General features: G+C 46.0%; 1 protein-coding gene across 4 annotated transcripts in view; it reads left to right on the top strand.

Annotated features, from left to right (window-relative positions):
• EPB41L4A (erythrocyte membrane protein band 4.1 like 4A) overlaps window positions 1-18,114 on the top strand; it is a 782,364-nt gene extending 764,250 nt beyond the window's left edge. For 3 of the 4 annotated variants that reach the window (XM_078675502.1, XM_078675501.1, XM_078675498.1), the window contains 5 exons: window positions 2,283-2,330; window positions 2,606-2,674; window positions 10,353-10,463; window positions 11,179-11,260; window positions 17,400-17,674. In XM_078675502.1, coding sequence (XP_078531628.1) covers window positions 2,283-2,330; window positions 2,606-2,674; window positions 10,353-10,463; window positions 11,179-11,260; window positions 17,400-17,534 — 445 coding nt within the window. In that variant the 3' untranslated portion in view covers window positions 17,535-17,674. Of the gene's footprint in view, window positions 1-2,282; window positions 2,331-2,605; window positions 2,675-10,352; window positions 10,464-11,178; window positions 11,261-17,399 lie in introns of all 4 variants that reach the window. The other variant, XM_078675499.1, reaches the window with a different exon arrangement.
• Window positions 18,115-25,639: the final 7,525 nt, after the last annotated feature.

Raw genomic sequence — 25,639 nt, 5'->3', positions numbered from 1 at the left:
ATCCAGGAAACTCAAGAATAAAGTTTGATTTATGGTATCTCGGAGTAAGTTTTAGACTATTTCTTTCACTGTCCTTTTGTTTACTGCACGGATCCCAACATGTTCATGTTTGTTTTGTCCTCCTCTCCCTTTACTCCATCCCTGGCGTTGGTCGGCTCTGGGATGATGTAGCAGCCCTATGATAAGGCAAGCCACTATCTAGTGGATGATGGCAGTTTTTAACAAACCTCACGTTTTTCTCAAAAAAGAGACAGGTGATACCTTTGGCCAACTATCTCTCCCTCCTTTTCCCCATTTTGTGGTTACAAAATAAACCTTTTGCCAGCCCAAATGTTTCCACTTAATATTTAAATGTCACCCCTAAGGTATGCCCTTAAGGCTCGTAGAGTAGGTTGCATGATATTTCAAAAGTAGGACGTTTGCAATTAAGTTTTACATGTCCTGGCAGTGAAAAAAAACAATGTTGTTTTTAGTTGTGGTATGGCTGGCATCCCATAGGCTAACAATGGTTTATCTTATTACATTTAATACGTGGTAAGTTCAGTATGGGAGCAGCTAGAAAAATACTTCTTCCACTCACTGAACTGTAATTTTAAATCCTCTATATGGTAAGTTCACATTTTAAATTAATATTTTCAAAGATGCCACTATTAGAAAGTTGCATTTTCCTGCCTAAATCACACGAGTCTTTCTGTGTTGTTCAGGGTCACATGACTGTTAATGGCTCTCCATGGGTTGATGTGTATTCCTACCTGAGAGAGGACAAAGGACCTGTGTGTGTGGGGTAAGAGTGTTCTTTTGCTGAGCAGGATGGCCTGCAGGGTTGTACCCAGCCCCTTCCTGGGCTTCAGAGGGTAGTCTGAGGACTGTATCCAGCCCCTTTCTGACTTCAGAAGATACCTATCCTGTCACTGGCAAAGGCAGTTCATACTGGGTCTGCCTAGCCTTTGTTTCAGTAGACAGACTTCAGCCAAACAAAGTGGAAAGGGGGAAACCGGCAAGACCCAGTTTTTAGCATTAGAAAGGGGTGTTCCCCACCCATAGGCTGACACTAGGCATAAATGTGGCACCCTCAGAACCAACAATCATAACACTCCTAGACCCAAGTACATTCAGAAGGACTGGCCTGCTGTCTGAAGGGGGTGGACTGCACCTGTTTGCCTTGAACACAGGACCTCAGAAGTGACTAAAATGAGAGGTCAGTTGGCTGACCTCCTGTTTGAGTTACCAGGACACAACAAGCTTCCAGAGGCCTCGCCGGCTTTCCAGGTGACCAGACCCAACTGAACATGACCTGGTCCCCTCTGCTGGCCTCTGTGGGAGGGATTCCCGACTCCCCAAGTGCTGTCTTCACCGTCCTGGATCCTTGGCTGGAGTCAGTGTGTATGCCTCCCTGCTTAAATGAAGGGTTCTCCAGATCCGATGCAGCACAGCACCGAACAATGCAGAGCCCCATATAACAGAGCCTTGCAGCTCCTGATCAGCAGCCTTACTTGAATTGTTGCAGAATGACGTAGGGCCTCTCATTGCATCACTGTGCAGTTCCCGATCAACGGCTCTACTGGATCTGATGTAGAGTGATGCAGAGACTCACATCGCAGCACCGCGCAGCTCCTGATTAGTGGCTCAATGGATGGGATGCGGCGTTACTATGTCCTGTTTCAATGACAAAAAGGTGCAACTCCTGGGGGCCTGCACTTGGTCCCATACTCAACCGGTGCTCCGTCATGGTCGGCCTGAAAATTTGACTTTGTCCCGGTCGGCACAACAAGATAGCCACAGTTGGCACTTTGCGCCTTTTTGGAGCTATTTTCACCTTAAACTTTAAAAACTCATAACTGTGGCTCTACTCATTTGATTTTTGTTGTTTCTGTGTCATTTTATTTATTAACAAATTATCTCGTTTTCGAAGTTGATTTGGAATTGTTCTTGTTTTGTGTCTTCACTTTATTACTGTTTGAGTGCTGTCTAAATACTTTTCACATTGCCTGTAAGTTAAGGCTGAGTCCTTTATACCAAACTACCAGAGGGATAATCACAAGTTTTTTTAGTGATGTGTGTGGTTCACCCGGACAAGGATTGTGATTATTATTTGGGTGGAGGTGGGGCTCCCACCTTTTTCAACAAATTTCCCAACTTCTTACAATCAAAAGTCTTGAGTTCTGAGACCTAGGGAATGAACTGGCTATTCTTTGTTGCCTTGAGAACAGGCAGGTGCATGAGGAAGCATCACAAGGTGTTTCAGATTTCTAAAATGCCTCTTCTTTTCTGCATTCTTGTAGGAGAAGTCCAGATGTGCAAGCGAAGGAAGAGCTGTGGAAATATATACAGTGAGTATTATAACATAACCACAGAATGTACAATAACAAAAACAGGAGCCTTGACCCTGGGGAGGAGGGAGTGTCTTCACAGGGAGCTGAGCTGTCCCTTGAAGCCCAGCAGTCCAGTGCTGGAAGGAAGCATTAATTAATGCCAGGAGCCCTCTTCATGTCCTGATCCTTATGTACATGGCAGGGCCATCTGGCCATATTGTTTAAACAGAGCAGTTTTACCTTCCTTTTTCATTCACAATAATGTGTGCAATTTCCTTGTTAATGTTTTTCAGGAAGGAACTAGTTGACCCATCTGGTTTGTCAGTCGACCAATTAAAGGAGATTCCATACACGAAGATAGCGTGAGTGGATACATTTTCAGTATTTGTCTACTTTTTGTGAATAATTCCTGGATAGGTTCACACATAGGTTGATGAACGGGATATTGTATATATGTGTATGTGAGTGCAACCTCCTAGGACCTCTTAGGGTCTTCCTACAAAGTTGTACAAAGGTCCCTGGAATTTAGTATCAGACTGCAGGTGGGTACCTGAAGCAGCAGAGAGTTCACAAAGAGAAAGAGTTTAGCAAATTATTAATAGGCCAAAATAGAGGCAGTAAAATGTCATTCAGCTTCAAGAAGGAAGTTAGGTGTATCAGGTGAAAAAGAGAAATGCCACTAAAAAGCTTAATCTCCGATGAACATAGGAAAGTGAAGGCAGTCAGAACCTAAAAGGAAGGAAGAAAGATAGATAGATAGATAGATAGATAGATAGATAGATATTCTACTTTTAGGTACTGACTGCCCGCCCTCACTGTGTGGTGGAAAGAATAATGCATCAAACCCCAGTCTATAACAGACATTACTGCACACTCCAGTGCCTATGTGTAACTGGTTGAGTTCCCCATTGCAGGCTGTTTATGCACACGCTTGAATTGCTCATGCTGTTCTGACCAGTTTGAACTAAAGCCTTAAGCTCACAATAATTTAAGCTTACAGATCATAGCTACTGGACCTACTGATTAAAAAGAGCACACAAAACTCAGACCTTTCCTTTCTTTTCTGCTAACCATTACAGCATCTCCATAAAACGAGTGCTGCATGGCAGTGCAGTACGGCTTCAGTTTAAGCCTAGTTTTTTTTGCAGATCATTTTTGGTAGTTGAGTAGTGCCGAATCCAGGTTAACCTTCCTCTCATAAACTCACACATGGTCTGTTCGCGCTCTTCTTTGTCATGTTACGTAGTCATTAGAACCAGTTATAACAGGGTGACGAAAGTATGCCTAGCCTTATTCATGCATTTTCTCAGCGTTAATTTTGCTACCAGCTGGGATGAAAAACAATTTTCCCATAAAGGGTGTTGAAACTTGTGACAACCCTTGTCACCTAAAGAGTTGGTTGTGACAGTGGTTGGGGTGTGAAACACACAGAAGTGCGTGACAAGGCTGCGCAAAACCCAAAACATTGATACACAGCAATACATAAGTTGTTCTAAAAGAATGAAACATAATTTAATCAGCTGTAGATAATCAGAGAAACCCTAAGTTGAAACCTATGTATTATTTCCCAGTTACTTTTAATGAAGTAGAATACATTGATCATTCACGTTATTGTAATTTAGTAAGTAGTCGTCCTCCGTATCCGACAAAAGTGATCTGTGTATCCAAACAGATATATTCGAACAGTTGCCCATTTGTTCGGTGCACTTGATTATGAAGAGCCTGAGGTGCAACAGCTTTGTAAATCTTATGTAAGTTGCATAGTCCTCCTAGAGTAGGCGGGTGGAAGTTACAAATAGAAACTACTCGAATATATCTTTTTGAGGTCTACGGATCACTTTGTCTGATTTGATGGACTATTTATTTACAAAGTAAAATAAAGTGGAAGGTCCATGTTCCCTACTTCATTAAGGACAACTGGAAAAAACAAAGCATTTATCATGCAAGGATCTGTCATTACCTACAGGCGATTAAACACATATTTATTCATGTTACACACTTTTTGTATTGTTTATACCACTGTTTTTGATTCTGTTTTTCAAATACCTTGACCTTACTTGTTTTCCTGACTACATGGTCAACAAGGCATCATCAGAAAATAAAGTGCTGCAGTGTGTGCAACAGACACTACGTTTTTGGTAAAAAGAGATGTTATTCTTTTTAAATGATCTCGGAAGATATCAGCAAAATTTAGATTGCACTGAGTTGCCTCTGTGAGCTCCAGCAGTCAGGTGAGGATGTGGCAAAAATGTGGCAAAACTATTTATTCTGACCAATCAACGAATGGTATTTACTGCAGTAATATGCTATATCACGATGACAATGTGCTTAATTACTGCCAGCAAATATCTTACAGTTCCTTTGCACTCATAAATGTAGAAAAACAATACTATAATTTTTCCAAAACTTATTTTCCAGTTTATGAATTAAAACTCTTAGTACAGGCAAAATAATGCACCGCCTAATTGCAGCACATTTGTTTGCACTCTTTAATTGCCATTAAGATTGGGCAAAATGTTAGACTCATGATTGCTCTCGCTTTCTAGTGGCACAGTAGCTGATCAGGTGAAGACTGTGTTTTATGGTCACTTTGTGCAAGAATGACTAGCTGTTTTTAATTATTTACCTCAGTCTGGGGTTAGCAAGGCTGCATCAAAGGGCTTGGGAAATAAAATAGAGCAAAATCTACTTAGTAATGTCAATGACAGAAGCCATCTGAAGGTTTTAGAACATAGCTGAGGAAACCATCACACAATTGTGCTTGAGTGTTCAACAGAGGGCAATGAACTTTCATTCAGTGGATATCACTTTTAAATTAGGTATCCTACGCAGAAGATCATGGACTTTTGTGAGGGATATCATGAACAAACAGAAAGCAAGACAAACCGGCCAACTAATTTGAAAAAAACTCAGCGGCAACCAAATCATCTGGGCAAGGCTCTGAAAGGTATTACACACTCCAACACTATTTACTTGGATACACTACAGGCTGGCACTGCATTCACTGAAAACAGTAGAGCCTGTTCAGCCTGACGGAGCCCTTCATGACAATGCACGCTGTGATTGCACACCCTGGCACTGCATGGGACTTTCCCATTGAAACAGCGGAACTCGGCACTGCCAACTGCATCAGATATAGCGACACTGGCCACTATCAAACTGCAAACTCTGCCGCTGCCCAACCTATCTTGGGTTGGGTGAGGCATCCTTTAAAGTTAGACACAGAATATGACTAACCTCACATGGCTAGAGGAACTATACCCTTGACCATTCTTTACTGAGAGCTAATCATTACAACTCTACAAAATGATGAGCCATTTACAGTTCTCCACCGCACTCTTCCATCCTTAGGAGCGTTAGTCCTATTTTTGAGAGCAAAAGAGCTGTAATTATTCATTGAATGTATATAGCAGTAAATACAATGTGGATGTTGCATTGTGTTTCTCAAGTTAGCCTGCAGTTATAAAACATTTAATGGTGTGCGTCAAGCAACAAACTTTACCCTACATGGTGCCTAATGCGCTTTGATGGGGAGAATGGTAATGGTCCCTGTTTCATTACGTTGAGAGCGGTGCAAGAGCATTTCAGTGCATTCCAGCCTAATGTACTGCCCGTACAAGAATGTCAGCCGCAGGCAGCCATCAACTAAGTGAGTGTACCTGCAGGTGAATCCACAACTATACACCTCCCTGAAGGCTATTTAATAAAACAGACAAGTGAGAAGCAATGCCGGAAACTGATGGTTACTACTCATTTATCCTCCATATATTTTAAAAGTAAATTAAAACTTGTTTTCACTGGGTACAACCATCTGGCAGGGAGGATGCTATAAAATCCTGCATCCATCACAAACTCACACACGTAGGGAGAAACCTTTAGGTATAATCCTAGGTCCCTAAACTGCAAATCCTTCACATGCATCCTTCTTCTCTTGGTCACTGCAGGAAGCGAAGTAAGTAACTTTTCCATGCTAACAAGATTCCCTGTCCGTCAATTATTATTCTCACTGGTGAAATGCTCCAGCCTTTCTACTGAGTGTGTTATGTGTAGGAGTGCAACATAAATTCTAACAATATCGCAACATTTAATAGTCTGTTCCTCCGTGAAATAAGTAATGTTTACGTAAACAGTAATTTTCCTCAGTGATCCAAAGAAAATCCTTTCATTGTCTCTTAACACTGTATAGAAAGAAATACTTCCCGTGTGCTCCCAATTTTCCAGAACAGATTTTTGCTTTGAATAGTCACTTTAGTATAGTTTAAGATAGCAACCCACTCAACATGAAATCGTTCTCATTGAATTTTCTAGTTATCTGTGTAAAAAATATTTTGAACTTCATAATATCTTGGGTAAAAGAGCATGCATTTAAGTGTTAGAAAAATAAAGGTACTGAAAAAGATTCAATATTCCTTGCCATACTTCAAATTGTGCTCAATTTTGGAGTCTCCGTGACGATGACAGAGTGAGAGTCTCATAAAAGATCTTGAGAGATCAAATAACGCTCATTGTCATGGTATCTGCCATACCCTATAGGGAGCTACTGCATTTCTGTTCTAGAAGATCTATAAAATTATCGGTAGAACTTTCACTTCTATAGATTAGTATCTATGGTAATATTTATCCTCAAATATATTATTTGTGCTTCCATCCTAAGTAGCATAGTCACAGTGTGGGAAAGCTTCAAATGCTTCATCAGGGAATTGTATTTTTTAATCAAATGATCAAAATGTGAAAGGACAGAGCAATAAGAGCTGGAGACAATAGAGTTCTCAGGAAAACTGACAAAGACATTTAGATAAATAATGCATCTACTGATCTGAAAAGGCAACTTGAAACTCCTAAACACCGAATAACCAAAATGTACACAAAGAAAGTGGAATTTAATTTATTGAGAACAAAAATTAAATACTTGAAATGTCAACGAAAATCCTGTGAAGGTCGAGAAGAAGCAGGGATCATCATATTTACAAGCTAAGTACAAGAAGGAGATCCACTAATAATCACATAGAGGGGTCAATTATTACAGCTAACAAAAACAATAATGATAACTTTGTTTCTCATTCTGAAAAGCTTACAAAGATACAAAAAGCAATTCTAATGCAGCGATAGATTGAACATTCCATCGCTCAATGTGCCCAGTAAAATAGTCTTTATTTAAATATGTATTTCTCTTAGATAATTAACATTATTTAAAAAGCAAATCACTGGATCGGATGGGCTTATTGTAAATGTGTTTATCAAACATAAAACCTTCTCAAAATATATGAAACTATTTTACTTTACATTAGCACCAAAAGCAGGGAAAGATCACCAAGAGTGTGAATGTTAACTATCATCCTATCTTTACGCAACATCCTAACCAAAATTTGGGCAAAAAGACTGAGCTCTCTTGTTAAAGAATAAATTGACACCAATCAGTCTAGATGTATTAAATGAAGAAAGGATTCTGATAAGTTCAGGAAGAGAATATTATGCATTCACTAAAATAGGCCAGATCACCATGTTTTATTAAGTCTAGATGCATTTGACAATATGTTCTGATTAAATCTACCTTTAAGAAGAATTAACTTTGGGGGGTGTTTCTATAATAGTACATTTCTAATTATATAAAGTTTACATAAAGTTTCTCTGGTAAGATTCTCAAACAAATGGACTGCTTTCTGGAGATGTGAGTCTGACCAAAGGAACCAGTCAGGATTGCCCTCTACTGTTTCTGCAGTTTCATTTAACCCCTGAACCACTTGTACTTGTTTTAGAATGCAAGCATGCATTAAAGGTTTTATCTAGAAAATGAAGAAAATAGGACTTGATGTACTAAATGTTGTTCAGACTCGGACTGTTTGTGCCTGTAAGAAAAATTTTAAAATCCTATTTTTTTAATTGTCTTATTAACTCCTAAAACGCAGCTGCAACTCCTTTAGGAATGTTTATTTGGAAGGGGTTGTTGACGTCCCTTCCAAATAACAATTCTGTAGTAGATGAGTTAGTGTTTTGAGACCGAAATGTAGTCTCATGATGCTGGAATTAGGATGGTATGCCATGCACAAAACAGAAGGAGTCCCCATTGAATCCCTTCCCCTTTGTGAATTAAAACAAAGGTTGGTGGGGAGTAAATAGTCGTCCAGGGGACCATTGCTAACTCTCAAACAAAATGTTTATAATAAACTGTTTTCTTTTTTAAACTCAGTACATTTATTTGAATGTAATCGCAGACATGGTGGTCTGCCGACCCCAGTAGGCCACCATCCCTGTCGTGGCATTTAGTCATAGTAAGCCACAATTTGCGACCTACCTCGAATTGCAACTCACTCCAAATGGGAATTTTGCAAGCTGACCTATTACCACATAAGTTGGTTGACAAAATTCCACATTGATCGTAAAATGCGACTAGTGTTTGGTACGTCAGGTCCATGGACATTTAGGGGCATATTACAATGGTGGGCGGATCGGAGCACGGGACCGCCTGCCGATGTTCTGCAGTCCCGCCATGCAAATTAGGATGTGCACGCCACACTGGCGGGCGCATCCTGGGCCTTTCACATTGTGGGTGGATCTGCTGGCTGCAGATCCGCTCGTAATGTAAAAGGAGTGTGCACAGCATTGCCATGCACAACATGGCAGGCACCAGATGGTGCCTGCCACGTAGTGCATTGCAATGAGGGGGGTAACATAGGTACCCTCCATGTGCACCCCCCACGCCCCCAACACCCTGGGGGCCTGCAACGGGTCACCAACAACAAGGACCACATCAGGGCCGGACTGGCTACCGGGCATTTTGGCATGCTGCCAAGCTGGGGGCTGATGTCACTGCGGTGGGGGCTGATTTCGTTGATGGAGACCTGCTTGTGCTTCAAAATAAACAAAGCAAAACGAATTTCGTTCAGCACACGCAGGTCCCCATCAACGAAATCAGCCCCCAGCTCGGCAGCATGCCGAAACGCCTGGTAGCCAGTCCGGCCCTGGACCACATGCCTTTGGAAAGGCTAATTTCCGCCATCATCATAATATGGATGGCGGTGTCTTGCAGACACTGCCACCATTATGTCCCTTTTCGGCTTGGTCGTGGAAAAGCGGTGGACGGTCTTTCCACCCACCGCGGTGCCCCACGCCATAATAATATGGCGGGGGAGAAGCAAGGACATTTGGCGGGAGGATCGCCACCGCCGGGCCAGCGGTGAGCACCACCGGCCCAGCGGTGGCGATCCGCCTGCCATCATAATAGGGCCCTTAGTGTTTGCTGATATGATAGCAATACTGTCTTCACCACAAGTTTCTGTGGCAAATGTACTACATATGGTAGAACAATTTTTATCTTTTCCAGCATGCAGTAGATATTGGTCCTCATCTATGATGAAGACCGTATCTAAAGCAGGAAATAATGAACACTAGTCATTTACATATGAACATATCAAATTATGTTAAAGGGGAACTCTGGACACATTTTCATTGTTCTATCACAAAACCTTCTCTTAGTGGACTCATAAGTAAATTTTACCTTATTTTGATCCCTGTCAAGTTTTAAGCTACATTTTAGAAGCTCTTTGAATGGGAATTTTCCTGGCCATCACACTTCCTGAAATGTCATGATGTGGCATTTGTCATAGAGGACTCCTCGCCAGGCCTTCCAAATAAAAACAGGAGCTTTGTCATTTTTGGGAAATATTGTATTGGATATAAAGCCTACATTAGGCATACTTACGGTGTCCCTTTAATCATTCCTACCCTAATAGATTGAGCATCCATATCCTGCTTAAATTACTGAGTGAAGTGCTCTGTCTAATCAATAAAAAAATTCTGTCTCGACTTCATCTTGGTGGAATCCCTTGCTTTTAAAATTGGATGCATAGGAATGTTTTCAGTTAACATGAAATATTTTTTTTCTAAGTACATTTAATTGTGAAGTACTCAAAAATAGTTTGCAAAGCATGTCTCTCTGCTATAGTGTTCTGTCATACAGCCTAGTGAAACTTGTGGTATTTTTTTGAAATGCAATAACAGAGTACATGTGCAAATAAATATTTTAAATTATTATATCTTCAGGACTCAGGGGGACCCTGTTCGCATAAGGCATTCCCATTCACCTCGGAGCTTCCGTCAGAATAGACGCTCTCAAGGTTCGGATGGGGAGAGATCAGTCCTATCTGAAGTCAAGTAAGTGGTACATAGATGCTGAGGGCTGTTTTGTCAGCTGCTCTGTCGGCGAGTTTCTTGGTGGCACACCATCATTTCTCTAGTAGGTGGCAGTTGTGCTTGGTGGTCCTTATTTCCGGGGTGTACCCACTCCCGTGATTAGGGATCTTGTTGGATTTTGTAAGTTTCAGTGGGGGGCCTTTTGGCGCCAAGCTGTACCTACCCCTGCCCGCTGCTCCTCCCACCCCACACCATCCATTTACCACTGTCTCAGAGCAGGTGGTAAATTTGATAGGTAATATACTTGGAATTAGGAATTCCATGCAGAATATGACCTTGGAGAAACGGGTGTGCTTAAGCATTCCTCCATTCTGTGGGATTAACTCATAGTTGCCAGATTGATGTGTGGAGATAGTGGCCGGAAAGATTTCCTGCCACAAAGTATCCCTCCACATAAATCCACATTACTCATAATCTGGGGTACATATGGCTATTCCTTCAAAAAAAATTAAAAAAAACTTTTTAAAAAACTGTAGTGTTCTCGCATGATAATTAACAGGAGATAAAAATGTACTTTGCTTTGAGATCCCGTGAACTTTTACCAAGATAATAGTCGGATCGCCTTTCCTAAAAGTAGACAGGCTGCTAGCTGGAATGAAAAAGGCAATCATACAGAATTGTTCTTTTTATAGCATTTTAGTTTTGTGTGAGTTAAAACTGTAATTTTCTTCTTCAGCGCTAAGAATGATTTGGTGCCTCCATTACCTGTGACACGTGCCTCCGATGGACAGTGTTCTGGTGGTCCCGCTTCACAGCAGGTCAGTATGAGTAACAAACACAAAACCTGCCCTTCCCATATACCTATGTATTAATGTGTATTGTTGAGCACAGTTTTTCTGTTATAAGGCAACTTTCATACCCGTACTACTGTCGATGGGCCTTCTCACAAAACTTTACAATGGTGCAAAGAAGCAGGGACATCCGTTTGCACCATCTTTGCTGCGTGTGTGATACTAAGAGGAGCGAACAGAAATTGCTCCAGCTGATATGACAGAATGATATGTGCACCAGGTCAAAAATTTTGAAAATGTATCCGGAAGGGATATGCTGCACATGGGTTACTTAATGTTGCATTACTGAAAAAAGAGTTGTGCAAGTCACACAACAAACAGTTTGACATTGAGCGTTACCAAAACCAGAGGCCGGGTTATTGAGCCACTGAAGTGTGGTTGATTTTCTTCAAGCTGACACACAGACTGCCTCCTGATCCTGAAGCCATTGTGATTGTTGCAGATGTTTTGCACGATATTGTGTTGTAGAATGTTGCTTGAGGCCATGGCCAGTGGGTAGTGGGCACCTGCTTTTTTGGCTGTGCCCAACTGCTGCGTCAAGAACTAACAATACAACCTGAGCCTTCGCCCCTAGTGTCAACAGAATTTGGTGTTGCCCAGGTGAAAGTAGCAGGAAGATGTGCCCTTTGACTTGGCCCAGCACCATAAGCTCCATCCTAAATGCCACAACACACGGTCATGCCCAGAAGGCACTGACCTCAAAGCATGGACTGTGCAATGCCCCCCTTGCAGTACTGACTGACCTTGACCCGTAGGCAAAAATGGTTTGATTCCTCCATATCAATTTTTCTGTCCGAGAAAGTGTGTTGAAAATGTAACTTTACAACCTTTTTCACTATCCCTTCCCATTACAAACCTGCACACCGCTTCCCAAGCTCAAACTCAGGTGGACACATTCTGTTTTTGCAACATCTCACGCAGATTTGTATCACAAAGGCAAAAACATAGACAATCCAAAAAGGATTTTTCTGTAACTATAAACAATAACTGTCTGTAAAGTACCAATTGGTACTGAAAAAACAAATCATCTTCCTGCACACAGTTTATGTTGGCACCAGTGTAGAGCCCATGCTATGAATAGGTTTACTTATACTTTTATATGGCAAAGAAACTTTAATGCTATCTCACCATAAACGTTCATTGAAAAACAATCTATATTTTTTGCTGAGTCATGTTGCTATATTTAGTCATTTATATCCGTGAATGTGGGAAGGATATTTTCCAAGCCCTGGGGACTGCTCATGCTCCCTAGCAGTGGATGTGACTCCCCCCTGCCCCACCCCCTTTCTCCAGGGTCCCAATGCCCATGTTTTCCAGAATAGGGTAAGCCGAATTCATAGCAATCCACAGACAGTGTGTGTCATCACAAAATAGGGAATAGATTAAAAATGTCCATCACTTAACATCTAATCATATCCCATATCTTTTCTTAAAAACTGAGTTTTTTTCTGTAGTTCCTCCCAAAACTGGTAGGTTCTCCCTAAAGCTTTCCCGCCGCCTTAACCATTATATACAAAATATCCGAGGACTGAACAGTTCTACAAAATATGTTCTTAATGCTTCATCCGTTTTGGACCAATTTCAATCAATTTATTAGGAAAACATAATTGCCTATCCTATGGACCAGGAGTACTCAAAGTACGGCCCGCGGGCCAGTAGCGGCCCGGCAAGCCTTCAGTGGCGGCCCGCGGAGCTTGAGACATCGCACCTGTGCCTTTTTTGTTAACTTCAGCAAAAACCTCGGGGAGCAGCAGTGCGAGTCAGAGACACTGCTCTGTGGGTGCCCGGGCGATTCCAGCCACAGTCAAGAGTGGAGCTGCTGGGGCGCTAAGAGGTGAACAAAGCCTCATTAACAAACAAATGGTCGTTTAAAGACCTGTGAAGTACTGGGGTGCCCGGGAGGCTGTGTCAGCCAGGCTGACACACAGGGGAGAGGGGGTGGGAGTGGGGGAGGGGGGGAGGACAGCAGGAACAGAGAGCCGGGTGAGGTGGGAGGGCAGAGCAGGGAGTGAGAGCCCTGTGAGGTGGAAGGGCAGAGTAGGGAGTGAGAGCCCTGTGAGGTGGGAGGGCAGAGCAGGAACTGAGAGCCGGGTGAGGTGGGAGGGCAGAGCAGGAACTGAGAGCCGGGTGAGGGAGGTGGAGGGCAGAGCAGGGAGTGAGAGCCCGGGTGAGGGAGGTGGAGGGCAGAGCAGGGAGTGAGAGCCTGGATGAGGGAGGTGGAGGGCAGAGCAGGGAGTGAGAGCCGGGTGAGGGAGGTGGAGGGCAGGGCAGGGAGTGAGAGCCCTGGTGAGGGAGGTGGAGGGCAGAGCAGGGAGTGAGAGCCCGGGTGAGGGAGGTGGAGGACAGCAGGAACTGAGAGCCGGGTGAGGTGGGAGGGCAGAGCAGGGAGTGAGAGCCCGGGTGAGGGAGGTGGAGGGCAGAGCAGGGAGTGAGAGCCCGGGTGAGGGAGGTGGAGGGCAGCAGGAACTGAGAGCCGGGTGAGGTGGGAGGGCAGAGCAGGGAGTGAGAGCCCGGGTGAGGGAGGTGGAGGGCAGAGCAGGGAGTGAGAGCCCGGGTGAGGGAGGTGGAGGGCAGAGCAGAGAGTGAGAGCCTGGGTGAGGGAGGTGGAGGGCAGAGCAGGGAGTGAGAGCCCGGGTGAGGGAGGTGGAGGACAGCAGGAACTGAGAGCCGGGTGAGGGAGGTGGAGGGCAGAGCAGGGAGTGAGAGCCTGGGTGAGGGAGGTGGAGGGCAGAGCAGCGAGTGAGAGCCTGGGTGAGGGAGGTGGAGGGCAGAGCAGGGAGTGAGAGCCCGGGTGAGGGAGGTGGAGGACAGCAGGAACTGAGAGCCGGGTGAGGGAGGTGGAGGGCAGAGCAGGGAGTGAGAGCCCGGGTGAGGGAGGTGGAGGGCAGAGCAGCGAGTGAGAGCCTGGGTGAGGGAGGTGGAGGGCAGAGCAAGGAGTGAGACCCCGGGTGAGGGAGGTGGAGGACAGCAGGAACTGAGAGCCAGGTGAGGGAGGCGGAGGGCAGAGCAGGGAGTGAGAGCCCAGGTGAGGTGACAGAGGGCAGCAGGGAGTGAGAGCCGGGTGGCGTGACAGAGGGCCGCAGGGAGTGAGAGCTGGGTGAGGTGAGACAGATAGAGATAGAGACAGATAGAGACAGGGACAGACGGAGCTAGATAGGGTCAGAGACAGGGACAGACAGAGACAGATAGAGGCAGAGACAGACAGCGATAGAGACAGACAGCGATAGAGACAGAAAGAGAGACAGACAGAGAGAGAGACAGACATATGAAGGGATGGAGACAGACTGAGAGAGAGACAGAGGGAGAGAGGGAGACAGACAGAGGGAGGGAGACAGACAGAGGGAGGGAGACAGAGGGAGGGAGGGAGACAGACAGAGGAAGGGAGACAGAGGGAGACAGAGGGAGGGAGTGAGGGAGACAGAGGGAGGGAGTGAGGGAGACAGAGGGAGGCAGAGGGACAGAGGGAGACAGACAGAGGGAGATAGACAGAGGGAGGGAGACAGAGGGAGGGAGACAGAGGGAGAGAGACAGAGGGAGGGAGACAGAGGGAGAGAGGGAGGGAGACAGACAGAGGGAGATAGACAGAGGGAGGGAGACAGAGGGAGGGAGACAGAGGGAGAGAGACAGAGGGAGGGAGACAGAGGGAGAGAGGGAGGGAGACAGACAGAGGGAGGGAGACAGACACAGGGAGGGAGACAGACAGAAGGAGGGAGACAGACAGACAGAGGGAGACAGACAGAGGGAGAGAGGGAGACAGACAGAGGGAGACAGACAGAGGGAGGTAGACAGAAAGACAGAGTGAGACAGACAGAGGGATGGAGACAGACAGAGGGAGGGACGGAGACAGAGGGGAGACGGAGGGAGGGAGACAGAGGGAGATGGACAGTGGGACACAGATGGAGGGAGACAGATGGAGGGAGACGGACAGAGGGAAGGAAAGAGAGGGAGGGAGACAGAGAGAGAAAGAGAGGTAAGACAGAGAGACAGAGGGAGACAGAGAGAGAGGGAAGGAGGGAGCGAGAGAGAGAGAGATAGAAGGAGGGAGACAGAGGGAGGGAGAGATAGGGAGAGAGAGATAGGGAGAGATAGGGAGAGAGAGAGAGAGAGAGAGAGAGAGAGAGAGAGAAAGAGAGATGTGTGTGAATGCTGGTCTGTTGGCTCAGTGGATGAGCGCGTCAGCCGCAGGGGCCTGTGTTCAACTTCATGGTCACAGTTTTTTTCTTTCTCGCCCCTTCCCCCTCCCCCACTGACCCCGCCTCCACCGGTGCGGCCCTCGGCCACAAACCACACTGTAAATTTGGCCCCAGAGAGAAAGTTTGTGAGTACCCATGCTATGGACTGACTGATGCAGTCATCACAGAATGCTATCACTGCCTCTTTAATATGGCGTCGGAGGGGCAGCCTTTATTCCATGAACGTTTCCTGCAGGCAGTGCAGGAGTAACAAGGAAGCTGTGGCCTCGGGCCCTCTTTTTAAATCGTAAATCTATTCACCTGACTCTTGAATGAATTTAAGGGAGAAGTAAGAGTGCACACTTTCCATGGCAAGAGCAATGAATGGAGACTACTAATGTGCAAATCGCTTCATGGTTTACGAGAAAAAAACTCCTCAGAAAATCGGTTGTGCTACTGAATATGGCACCAACAATATCGAGAGACAAGAATATCGAAGACAGAATATTGGGGGGAAAATATCGAAAGGTAAGTACATATAGGGAAGTATAGATTTATTATACCTAATTCCACATCTATGTACCTTGAAGATATATGTGCTGCATAGGGGAAACATCCTTTACAACGCAACTTTTACAACGCACTACCATTACGACGCAACTTTTACAACGCAAGTTATTACAACGAATTGAGCTCGGGGGGCGCTCTAGGATAGGGAATAGTTTAATTACTATGCAACACCTTCCCTACTATCCACGGGGACTGGAGTTGGAATAGTAAATTAAACTATTCACTATCCTATCCAGCGCTCCCCAACGCAAGTCGTTGTAACGACTTCCGTTGTAAAACCTGCAACGTAATGGAATGCGTTGTAAAAGCATGCGTTGTAGTGTCATACATCCGCTGCATAGGTACATACATGTGGAGTAAAGGTATAGAAAATCTAGATTACATGCCTGAAATATTTTTTTTAAATATATTTTTCCACAATATTCTCTCTGACTGATATTGTGCGTTCACTATTCAGGGTGCGTACCCAGAAAATCAAATCAGATTTTTCATGCAAATTGTTGTTCTGAAACATTTTACGAGCGTCCAGAATCTGAGTTTAAGCTGTCTTCTTGTTCAAGCTTGCTGTGAATCCACCCAGCAGTTTGTGTGTGCTTAAGAAAATAAATCCTTGGAGAGTTTTAATTTGAAATGCAGTTTATGGGATCTAATCTATAATTTATACCTGGATTTAGAAAGGTGCACAAATGTGAGGTACATGTATAGAGTTGTAGAAATTCACCAGAAGGGGGGCAACATTATTTGTGAAGAGAACAAGCAGGTGCGTCTATGTATATATGTTTTTTTCTGTGAATATATACATAAAATACCTAAGCCATTATTCTGGGGCTGAAATGCAACGAACCACTGAAATGCGCTAGGTCCACTTTGACGAATCGAATGTGAATAGGGGCACATCAGTCTCCCATTTCTCACAGTTATTGATTGATCTTGGGCTAAATGCTCCCTCCCCCTACAAAGGGTGGAACCTGCATAGGACCCTGCACAAACCTTCAGATGTCTCTATCAATGAAAACCCCACAGGCTCCCTCCCGCGTAGCTTCAGATGTACCGATTCGCTCTTTGTACCCATTTACATTTCTTTCAGAAGCATGCCCCCTGCTGCGAAGGATTGCTTATTTCTTCTCTCCCCTCACAGTGCATGTGACTCGGCTTCACTTCCACTTCCCTTTCTGCGTCAATCGACTGAAGGCTCAGCATTAATGCACGCTATAGTATATAATCTACAGATATCTGCGTTAGTAGTGAATGTTTAACCAGCAGTAGCTTTTTCATAAATTGTGCAATTGCTCCACCTGGTGGTTAGTATCGACTTGTTCCACATATTCAAAATCTAGATTTTTCACTTGTCTTTTTCTTTTCAGAGGAGAAATGGATCCAAAGACAGCCTGTCGGACGGGAAGTCCCCGGTGTCCACAAGCAGCCTAGACGGAAAGCACAATGTGAAGACAATAAAAACTATACAGGTGATGCGGCTGAAAACAGAGATAGGATGTTAGCGCCTGCACAACGTGGCGCGAGAACAGTCACGGATGCTTAAGACGCGCTCCTTGAGTCTGGGCGGGAACGGTGCACTTTGACAACCCACCTTTGTTTTGAACACAAACCCGCCTGATTGACAGGTCAGGCATGTAAACCTGGCGTCGGGGAGGTTCGACTCCCGCCTCTCCTGCAAGGCGTTTGGTCAATTCAGAAGAATTAAAGCCTCTTGGGTGCACAAACACAACCTTCAGAACTGCTGGACGGACTAACAGGTGTATGCATGTGACGTAAGCCAATTGTGGACTCCTGCACTGGTTGAAAAAGAGCACTCGTGTTGACAGACAGATTCATTGTTCACATTTTAAAGACGCGGGATCCCGCTATCACGCTTAACTGGAATTTCTACTAAGTAGTTTTCTTAGGTCATCAGGTTGGTAGTTTCCATTTCCTGTGCATTAAGTGAAACGTTACCCCTCGAACTGGAATATATTTTATATGGTTTATCTTGCTACTTTTTTATTTGTATTTTGCAGTATTATACGTTCAACGCAACGAAGTATTTAAAAAGACATTAAATCCAACAATGCTGATAATTTACCCAAGCTTGCTTCTTGTTTTTTTATTGTGATATCTTTGTGGTGGGGTCCGGTGGGGGTTTACTCTGCAGATCATTTCTCCGTGTTCCTCCTTTGTCATGAATGCACAAATATGGCTGCAGCACTGTCAAGAGTTTATCACTTGCATTGGTGCATTTACTGGGGTCTTAGTGGCACATTTCTCAATATAATTGTTATTCCCCATTCATTTAATCAGACGCCTAACTAAATCATTTATGGAGTGTTTTGCAACTTTGTGGCAAGGAAATGTTTGAATGAGGTGTGGGTGGTAAACTCCGCTCTGGCAGCAGAGTTAATGGAGTTTTGCCGCGGAGTGCGGAATTCGTGCAAAACCCAGCCAACAAAGCATTGGCAGTGTTTTTCTTGTGTGCGGCTCGCTAATGTTAAAATGGCAGCATGAGCGAGAAAAGCGAGCGCTTGATCGCCTGCCAGCAAGATTTCTCAGTGTGGGCAGTCGCAGAAGGTCACTACTGCTCACATTAAAAAGTTGCCGCTCACATTGCGAAAGCAGCCGCTAAAGTAGAAAATCTACTCCAGCAGCAGGAAGAAGCAGAGCCCTCTTGCATGCCACATGGTGCAGTGCACACTGATTTTACAACGTGGGATAGGCTCCTGGCGTTAAAAAAATCAGTGGAAGCAGGTTGATGGACTGAAATTCCGCCACTTGTGGAACATTGCGGAATGTCGCTGACTATTTAGGTAACTCTATGGAGTTCCGCCCACCCCTAGTTTGAATTCAGGCTCACTTTGTTACTTTATGTTTTTATGTCTTATGTACTGTACGTTAAGCAACTTGAAAACTGATTCCAAGCTAGAGGCAGCAGCCAAAGAGCAGCTGTGCCAAGTCTCACACATAAGGGGTTAGAGTACCCCATTCTGGGATTTTCCACGCCTAACAGCAAAGTCTCAGAATGCCCACCCAAATCAGCTGATGAAAAGATGACTGTGTGTTTGTAATTCTCCGTCTCTTTAACAGGTAAGGTGATTGTTTAACCAGTATGCTGCCCCCATCCTCCTTCCACGTGATTGAGTCAGTCATGGGGAGTGTTAAGGCCTTGATGAGATCATTACGTGTACCTTATGTTATATACATTACATGTATGGAACATGACTTCTGTCTGCCTATTGTACTGTGTGCACATACTTGGGCTAAGAGGTGACTCTTATTTGGGGGAACACAAACATAAATCTGAATGGGGCAAGGAAGAAGGCTGTGCTGTAACTTGAGACCTGAGGCAGTGTTGTGATGTGTAGGTTCATCGGGAGGCAGGAGCCAATGCCAGTAGGTTTACGGAGAGGAATAGACCTTGACGAATGTGTGACTACAGGGGTTCCTGAGCCCTTCCTCCATGGGGCCAAGATAACGCAAAGTTGGGGTACCTAGAGACCTAAGATTTGACAGGGTCAACAAAGGTCAGCCCTAAACTGATTGTGGCATGCAAAAGGATGTGTGCTATGCAGCGATCCCTTGTTTCCATCCTGAAGAATGCCACAACCTCACAGGAGCCAACAGGCAGATACATGTTGATGGTTTGAGTGGTGATGGGGTCCTAGTTCCTCTTTTCTTCACATTGATCTTTAATACTAAGTGGTATTTCATTTAATATAAAGGTCAATTTGGCATATCACTCTGGTTTTCACTGTCACAGGTCCATTTAGAAGCGCCTCCCTGATTTCCATGTGTGTGCCTGTTCTTCATCAAAACAGGGTTTTTGAAGAGTGTGAGGAGTCCTATGATGAAGCATGAGACCTGGTGAAGTGTGAGGACATCCCCTCACATTTTTGTGTATGCCCAATGACAGGCTGTTGTAAGGTGTAGCATTGTTTTAAATAGTTTATCGGGTGGCTCAGTTGTGTTTAACACTTGTGATTGGAGGTCAGCCCACCCTTGAGGCCCCATAGCCTCTAGTTCACTACCATGGATGGTGTCCATCGTAATCTTTGTATGGAAGTGTTTTATGAGCCCACCACTGCACGTCCAAGGTAAGATTTAGAAGCCATTTGGGAAGAGGACAACAGACCCACGACAATGTGTTTGATTGGGTTAGGAAACGCATACAAGTTGTTTGCTCTAAAGAGCCATTAATGTTTAGTACATAGACCCTTCTGTTCCGAAGTTTACTCCTCAGTCTGAGAACGCATTTCATATGGAAGTTTAGTGAACACCTCAGTGCGTATGTCCCTTGGAAAAGAGGACTGGAATGGTGCCAAACCTGTGGCATGAGTTGTAAATAGAACTAGCAAACCCCTCAATAATCTCTATAGGATTTCTGGGGAATACTGCAGCCTGATGTAGCAGTTGTCATCCCAAGCCTTCCTTTAAACCTTCTGCACCTGCTGAACCAATGCCAGCCAAAATATGTCCTGTCGGTTTTCCAGCTACAACCGCCTGACATGCAGAATAGAGTTTGTGGAATACTAATACATAGGAGTGCCCCTCCTAGCCTTACAATGGTCACCAAAGTAGAGTTCTAGAGGGTAGGGTTATCCATAGGGGTGCACCCCACCCCCATGGAACAAAGTCTGCTAGAAATGAAGGATGTAGACCAACTAGTTGAAGTGACTCTAAAGATGCAGATGAATAAACCTACCATTCTTACGTTTTTCAAATTATCACTAAAAGATCTAGAAAATTCGATCTGGAGGGATTAGTGTGGTACCAGGCTCAAACTTAAGTGTATTATTGCACCCTATCCTGGGGGTCAATAGACAAATCAATTTCTGAAAAGGTGACCTGAAATGGAGGGCACACAGTACATCTAAGTGAGGGTTATTTAGAGAAGGCAGTGTAGCGCAAGGCGTGTAAACCTGTGAGTTCTAGGACTGGCATGACTTTCGAGAAGGTTTTTCTCTAGTTGAATTTCTGAATAAAGAGGGAGTAAATTTACAAAAGTTTTGCAAGGGCCCTTCCGTTGTGCAACACAGCACAACATGCAGTGTCTAGTTAACACACGTTATAGAGGCCTACACACACAGTGGAAAATTAAGTTGTGCTAAGTGAGTGCCCGCATGAACATTAGTAAATCCATCTAAAGGTGTTCAGAAAATAGGGATATTATTAGATAGACAAGAATATATTCATCACGGAGTTCGTTAATGTTTTGGCGCATTTCGCTGAAACCCCCCATTTATATTAGATTAGATAAATTCTCCAGAAAATAAATTAACTTTTGTTTTGCTTTTGACACCATCCTAAAAATCTAGCTTTGGAAACTATTGTTTAAAGGAGCGAATAATTGGGCAAGTGATATTTTAGATTCTAACCACGACTGAAGATTAGAAACATTTGATCCCCCTCAGAAGAATGGAGGATGAAAGCTAGCATATTTAATCACGTGACTTGCAGGCCACCTCTTATAGGTCAATAGGTAATACTTACCATGCTTAACTATCTCACCTGTTGCATTACTTATGTTGTGTTGGGCCCCTGCATTAGGACAACACACGGTGCACACAGAAAACGGCACAGAGACACTGCTCTGGTTCCATACCGGTGTGTGAATGCCTCCTCAGCCTCAGCCACGTCCGTGCACGAGTCAAACCAAAAACCGAAGGTAGGCAGTGTTAGATTTGGGGGTTTCTAGTTGGCACAGGTAGGTACTTGTGACAAATAGGGACCCTTGCCTCTAGTCGGGATGAGGGGATTACACTCCTAAAATAACCCCTGCTCACACCCTTGTTAGCTTGGCACGAGCAGACAGGCTTATCTAATAGGCAGTGTGTAAATCATTTGTGACCACATGCCGTAACCCAGTAACAACACTACAAATGGACACCACACAAGGTTTTATATTAAAAAAAAGTATACTTTATATAGATTTACCACAAGGCCATACACAACAAAAATACACACTACTGTTACTTTAAGATGGTAGTTTTATCTTAGTTAAGTTCAGTTCTTAAAATGCGACACTTTGCGTCAATGTACCTTACGATGCGTTGCGCTTCCAAGACAAGCAATGTCGCAGCAAGGGAAATGCGGCAAAGTTCAGGTGCAAAGAAATAAAGACGTGAAGATCTTCCAGATGCAGCACGCTTCTCCGGGGATGCGAGAAGTTCTCGGTTCGATGCGTGTACTGCAGCGGCGACACCCTTGGTCAGAAGTGCGACGGCAACAGCTCTAACTGCGATACTCTTCTCCCACGATGCGTGAAGCTTCCGCGCAATGTGACAACTACAGCAGCGACATCCTTGTTCAGAAGTGCGACGGCAGCAGCACCGACTGCGGCGCGCTTCTCGGGGTGCGAGGCGCTTTCCTCGATGCGATGCGACAGTTCCAGCGGTGACACCCTTGTTCAGAAGTGCGACAGCAGGCCCAGCGATGGCGACATGCTTCTACCTCGTTGCAAGACTCTTCTCTCGATGCGGTGCAATGCGACAACTCCAGCGGCGACACCCTTGTTCAAAAGTGCGACGGCAGGCAGCAGCAATGGCGACACTCTTCCTCTTCGTTGCGGCACGCTTCTCTCGATGCGGTGCAGTGCGACAACCCCAGCGGTGACACCCTTGTTCAGAAGTGCAACGGCAGCAGCAGCGACGGCGACACGCTTCGATCTCGTTGCATCGCGCTTCCAGCTCCTTGTGACACGCAGTTCCTCAGAAGGCCCAAAACAGCAGCAGGCACTTCCAAAAGAACTCTGGGGAGCTGGGGGTTGAAGTCTGTTGTCTCTGAGACTTCAGCAGGAGGCAAGCTCTTTTCCAAGACCCTTGGAGATCCTTCACAAGTTGAAAGGAAAGTACACAAAGTTCCTTTCTCCTTGGGGCGCTAGAGGGTGCACAAGCGGAATGGCTGCCTAGTTAAGCAGCTCCCGTTCCTTGATGCACAATCCTGCAATTATCTGCTGCCAACGACGAGTGCCTTCGCTAAGTCGCCTACCATTCGTTGCAGCGGTCAGCCCCTGACACTCGACCCGAAGCTCAGCCCTCCCGGGGCTATAGAACTGCTGCAATCGGCGTCTGAAAATTGGCCGGCGTTCACCCCGGAACGTGCTCCTCGAGGAAGCCGGCCACAGGAGATCACGCAAGACCGGGGCTCGCCACGAGGAGGTGAGCCGCACCGGCACCCTTGGCTTTGGCGCCTGAGACGCGAGAGTCTTCGGCCCTCGGGGACAGCGCTACTTACTGATCCTGCTTGCTGCTGGCTGCCCGACCTGCCGACTGCACCCTGCCTGCATAATCCGGCACTCGAGATCGCTACTTTGGGCGGGCGCTGCCGCGCACATTGTGCGGCCTAGATGACTGAGAGTACCACGGAGGGAGAGCCGTGACCGCGGTCGCTGCTCCACTAGACTCCGGGGGGAGCCGGACGCCCATTGCACCTGTCTACACCGTATGTGGGGTAAGGAGCATCGATACTTGGACGCGCTACGCACCCACCACTGCCGGCCGCGCCGCTGGGACACTGGCATCGGCCGAACGGCGGTGCATGTCAGGGAGACTCTGGGCCTGCCTACCTGCTGCGACTCCACTGAGGCGATCAACCCGCATCGTTCACTGCACAGCGAGAACCACAATAACAGAGCGCAAACTGAGGCCTGCTGCCACCACACATCGAGAGGCTTGTGGACTGGTGCATGCACTAGGAGGCCCTGTTTGTTGCCTGCCGCGGCCATACGCGCGACTGGTACTTCGCGCCCGCGCGTCTGCCGGGCCTCCATTGCGGAACACTGGTGCCCTTCCTCTGCACGATTCTTCCCTACCTCTTGAGTGCGGGTGTGGGCTGGGAGCATCTACCCCGGGTGGCATAACCTCCTACCAGTGCTGGGTGAGTGTGCATTCTGATAGCGGCTCTTGAGACCACCTGTCTCCAACCAACGACTCAATCAGCGGCCTCATCCTCCCAAGGGCTGGTGCAGAGGCACACAGGGTGGCGGTGCAGACACGCTCGGTGGTCAAAATGGGGCGCCCTGAACATCGCCAACCTAAACTTAGCTTTGATAACGCCAAGAAAAGTACCAAGTCGGTGCCCGCCGATTCAAGGCCCCTGGACGCTCCATCCTCGGCCGCTGCCTCCCCCACCAGAGACATCGATCTGCACAACCTGTTCCAGGAGATGAGGCAGGGGTTCGCCACTGTGGTTGAAAAGGTGGATGGCATGACTTCTAGACTAGACGCCCTTGTCCATAAAGTAGATCGACACGAGGAGCGACTTGCGGTCACGGAGCAGCGGATTTCTGACAACGACGACATCACATCGTCCCACTCCACACAATTGGCCCGCATTGATAACCTGCTCCGACTTATAGCGGCTAAGAACGAGGACTTAGAAGCCCGCAGCCGACGCAACAACATACGCGTCACGGGCGTACCGGAGTCCACAGACACTGTCAGAATGGAGATATATATTGAGAAACTCCTTAAAAGCTCGATAGGGGAAGAAGCGTTTTCGCCGCACTTTATAGTTGAAAGAGCGCATAGGTCGTTGGCACCTGTCCCCAAGCCCGGATTGCCGCCTAGACCAATCATTGCTGAACTATCGCGACCGCGACGTCACGCTCCGAGCGGCCCGGACTCAACAGACTTTGCAATATAATGGAGTGACGTTCTCCATTTATCCTGACTTCACCCCCTTAGTACAAGAAGAGAGACGAAAGTTCCTTCCTGTTAAAAAGAAGTTAAGAGAGGCTCAGTTGGAATACGCCCTTCTGTACCCAGCGAGACTGCGAGTCACCCATCGGGGGAAACATCGTTTTTTCACCAATCCCCAGAAAGCTGAAGATTTTCTGAAATCAGTCAACAAGGCTCGGCGGAATGACCGCAATGCTGAGGAAGATCTGGAGGACGATGATCCGTCATTAGCAGCGGAGGAGCAGTGACCATTTGAACAAGGCATGCCCTGACCTTGTGCGCGTCGGCGCAGTGCCCATTGTCCCCTGCCACGGGAGGGCGGGAGACGCAGACGCTGCACTACTGACCTGGACTACTTCCACTCGTCGATGGTAAAGTACCCCTAGGACCACTCTCCCTGCCACGACCTCTCCCGAGGGCGGTACAGATTGGGAGGTCGTCCGGCGGGAGCAGTGGCTGTGCGCCCTTGTTGTTGTTTCCCTTTTGGGTGTTCCCCATGCATTTTTTTGGGGGTTCGAGTTGCAGGTAGGGGGGGGATGGGGGGAAGAGGGTGGGGATAGGCGGCTGCTGGCATGATTGGGATGCAGTAGTGGGAGGAGGGGTGGGAATGTTTGAGGTGAAACAGATTGCACATGAAGATGACATTCAAATCACACAAGACTGCGGTCGACTTTCTACCGCACATGGTACAATACCTTCTGTCTCGTCATTTTTGCGCTCGGGTGCGCTGCCAAGTAGTTGCTTATGGAGGGCTTAGGGTCTGGTGCACAATTGAACTGCATATCGTGGAATGTCAGAGGGCTGAACAATGCTCGTAAATGTCGAGATGTAATTGCTTATCTAAATAGACATAATGTTCACATTGCCATGCTACAGGAAACTCACCTTTCACCATTGGTTACTGCCACTTTTGCAAGCAAATGGGCTGGAATTCGTAC

This window comes from Lissotriton helveticus, chromosome 2_1, assembly GCF_964261635.1.
Source record: "Lissotriton helveticus chromosome 2_1, aLisHel1.1, whole genome shotgun sequence".
NCBI lineage: Eukaryota > Metazoa > Chordata > Amphibia > Caudata > Salamandridae > Lissotriton > Lissotriton helveticus.
Note: the sequence above shows the minus strand (reverse complement) of the source record. Positions and strands in the feature narration are given on the sequence as shown.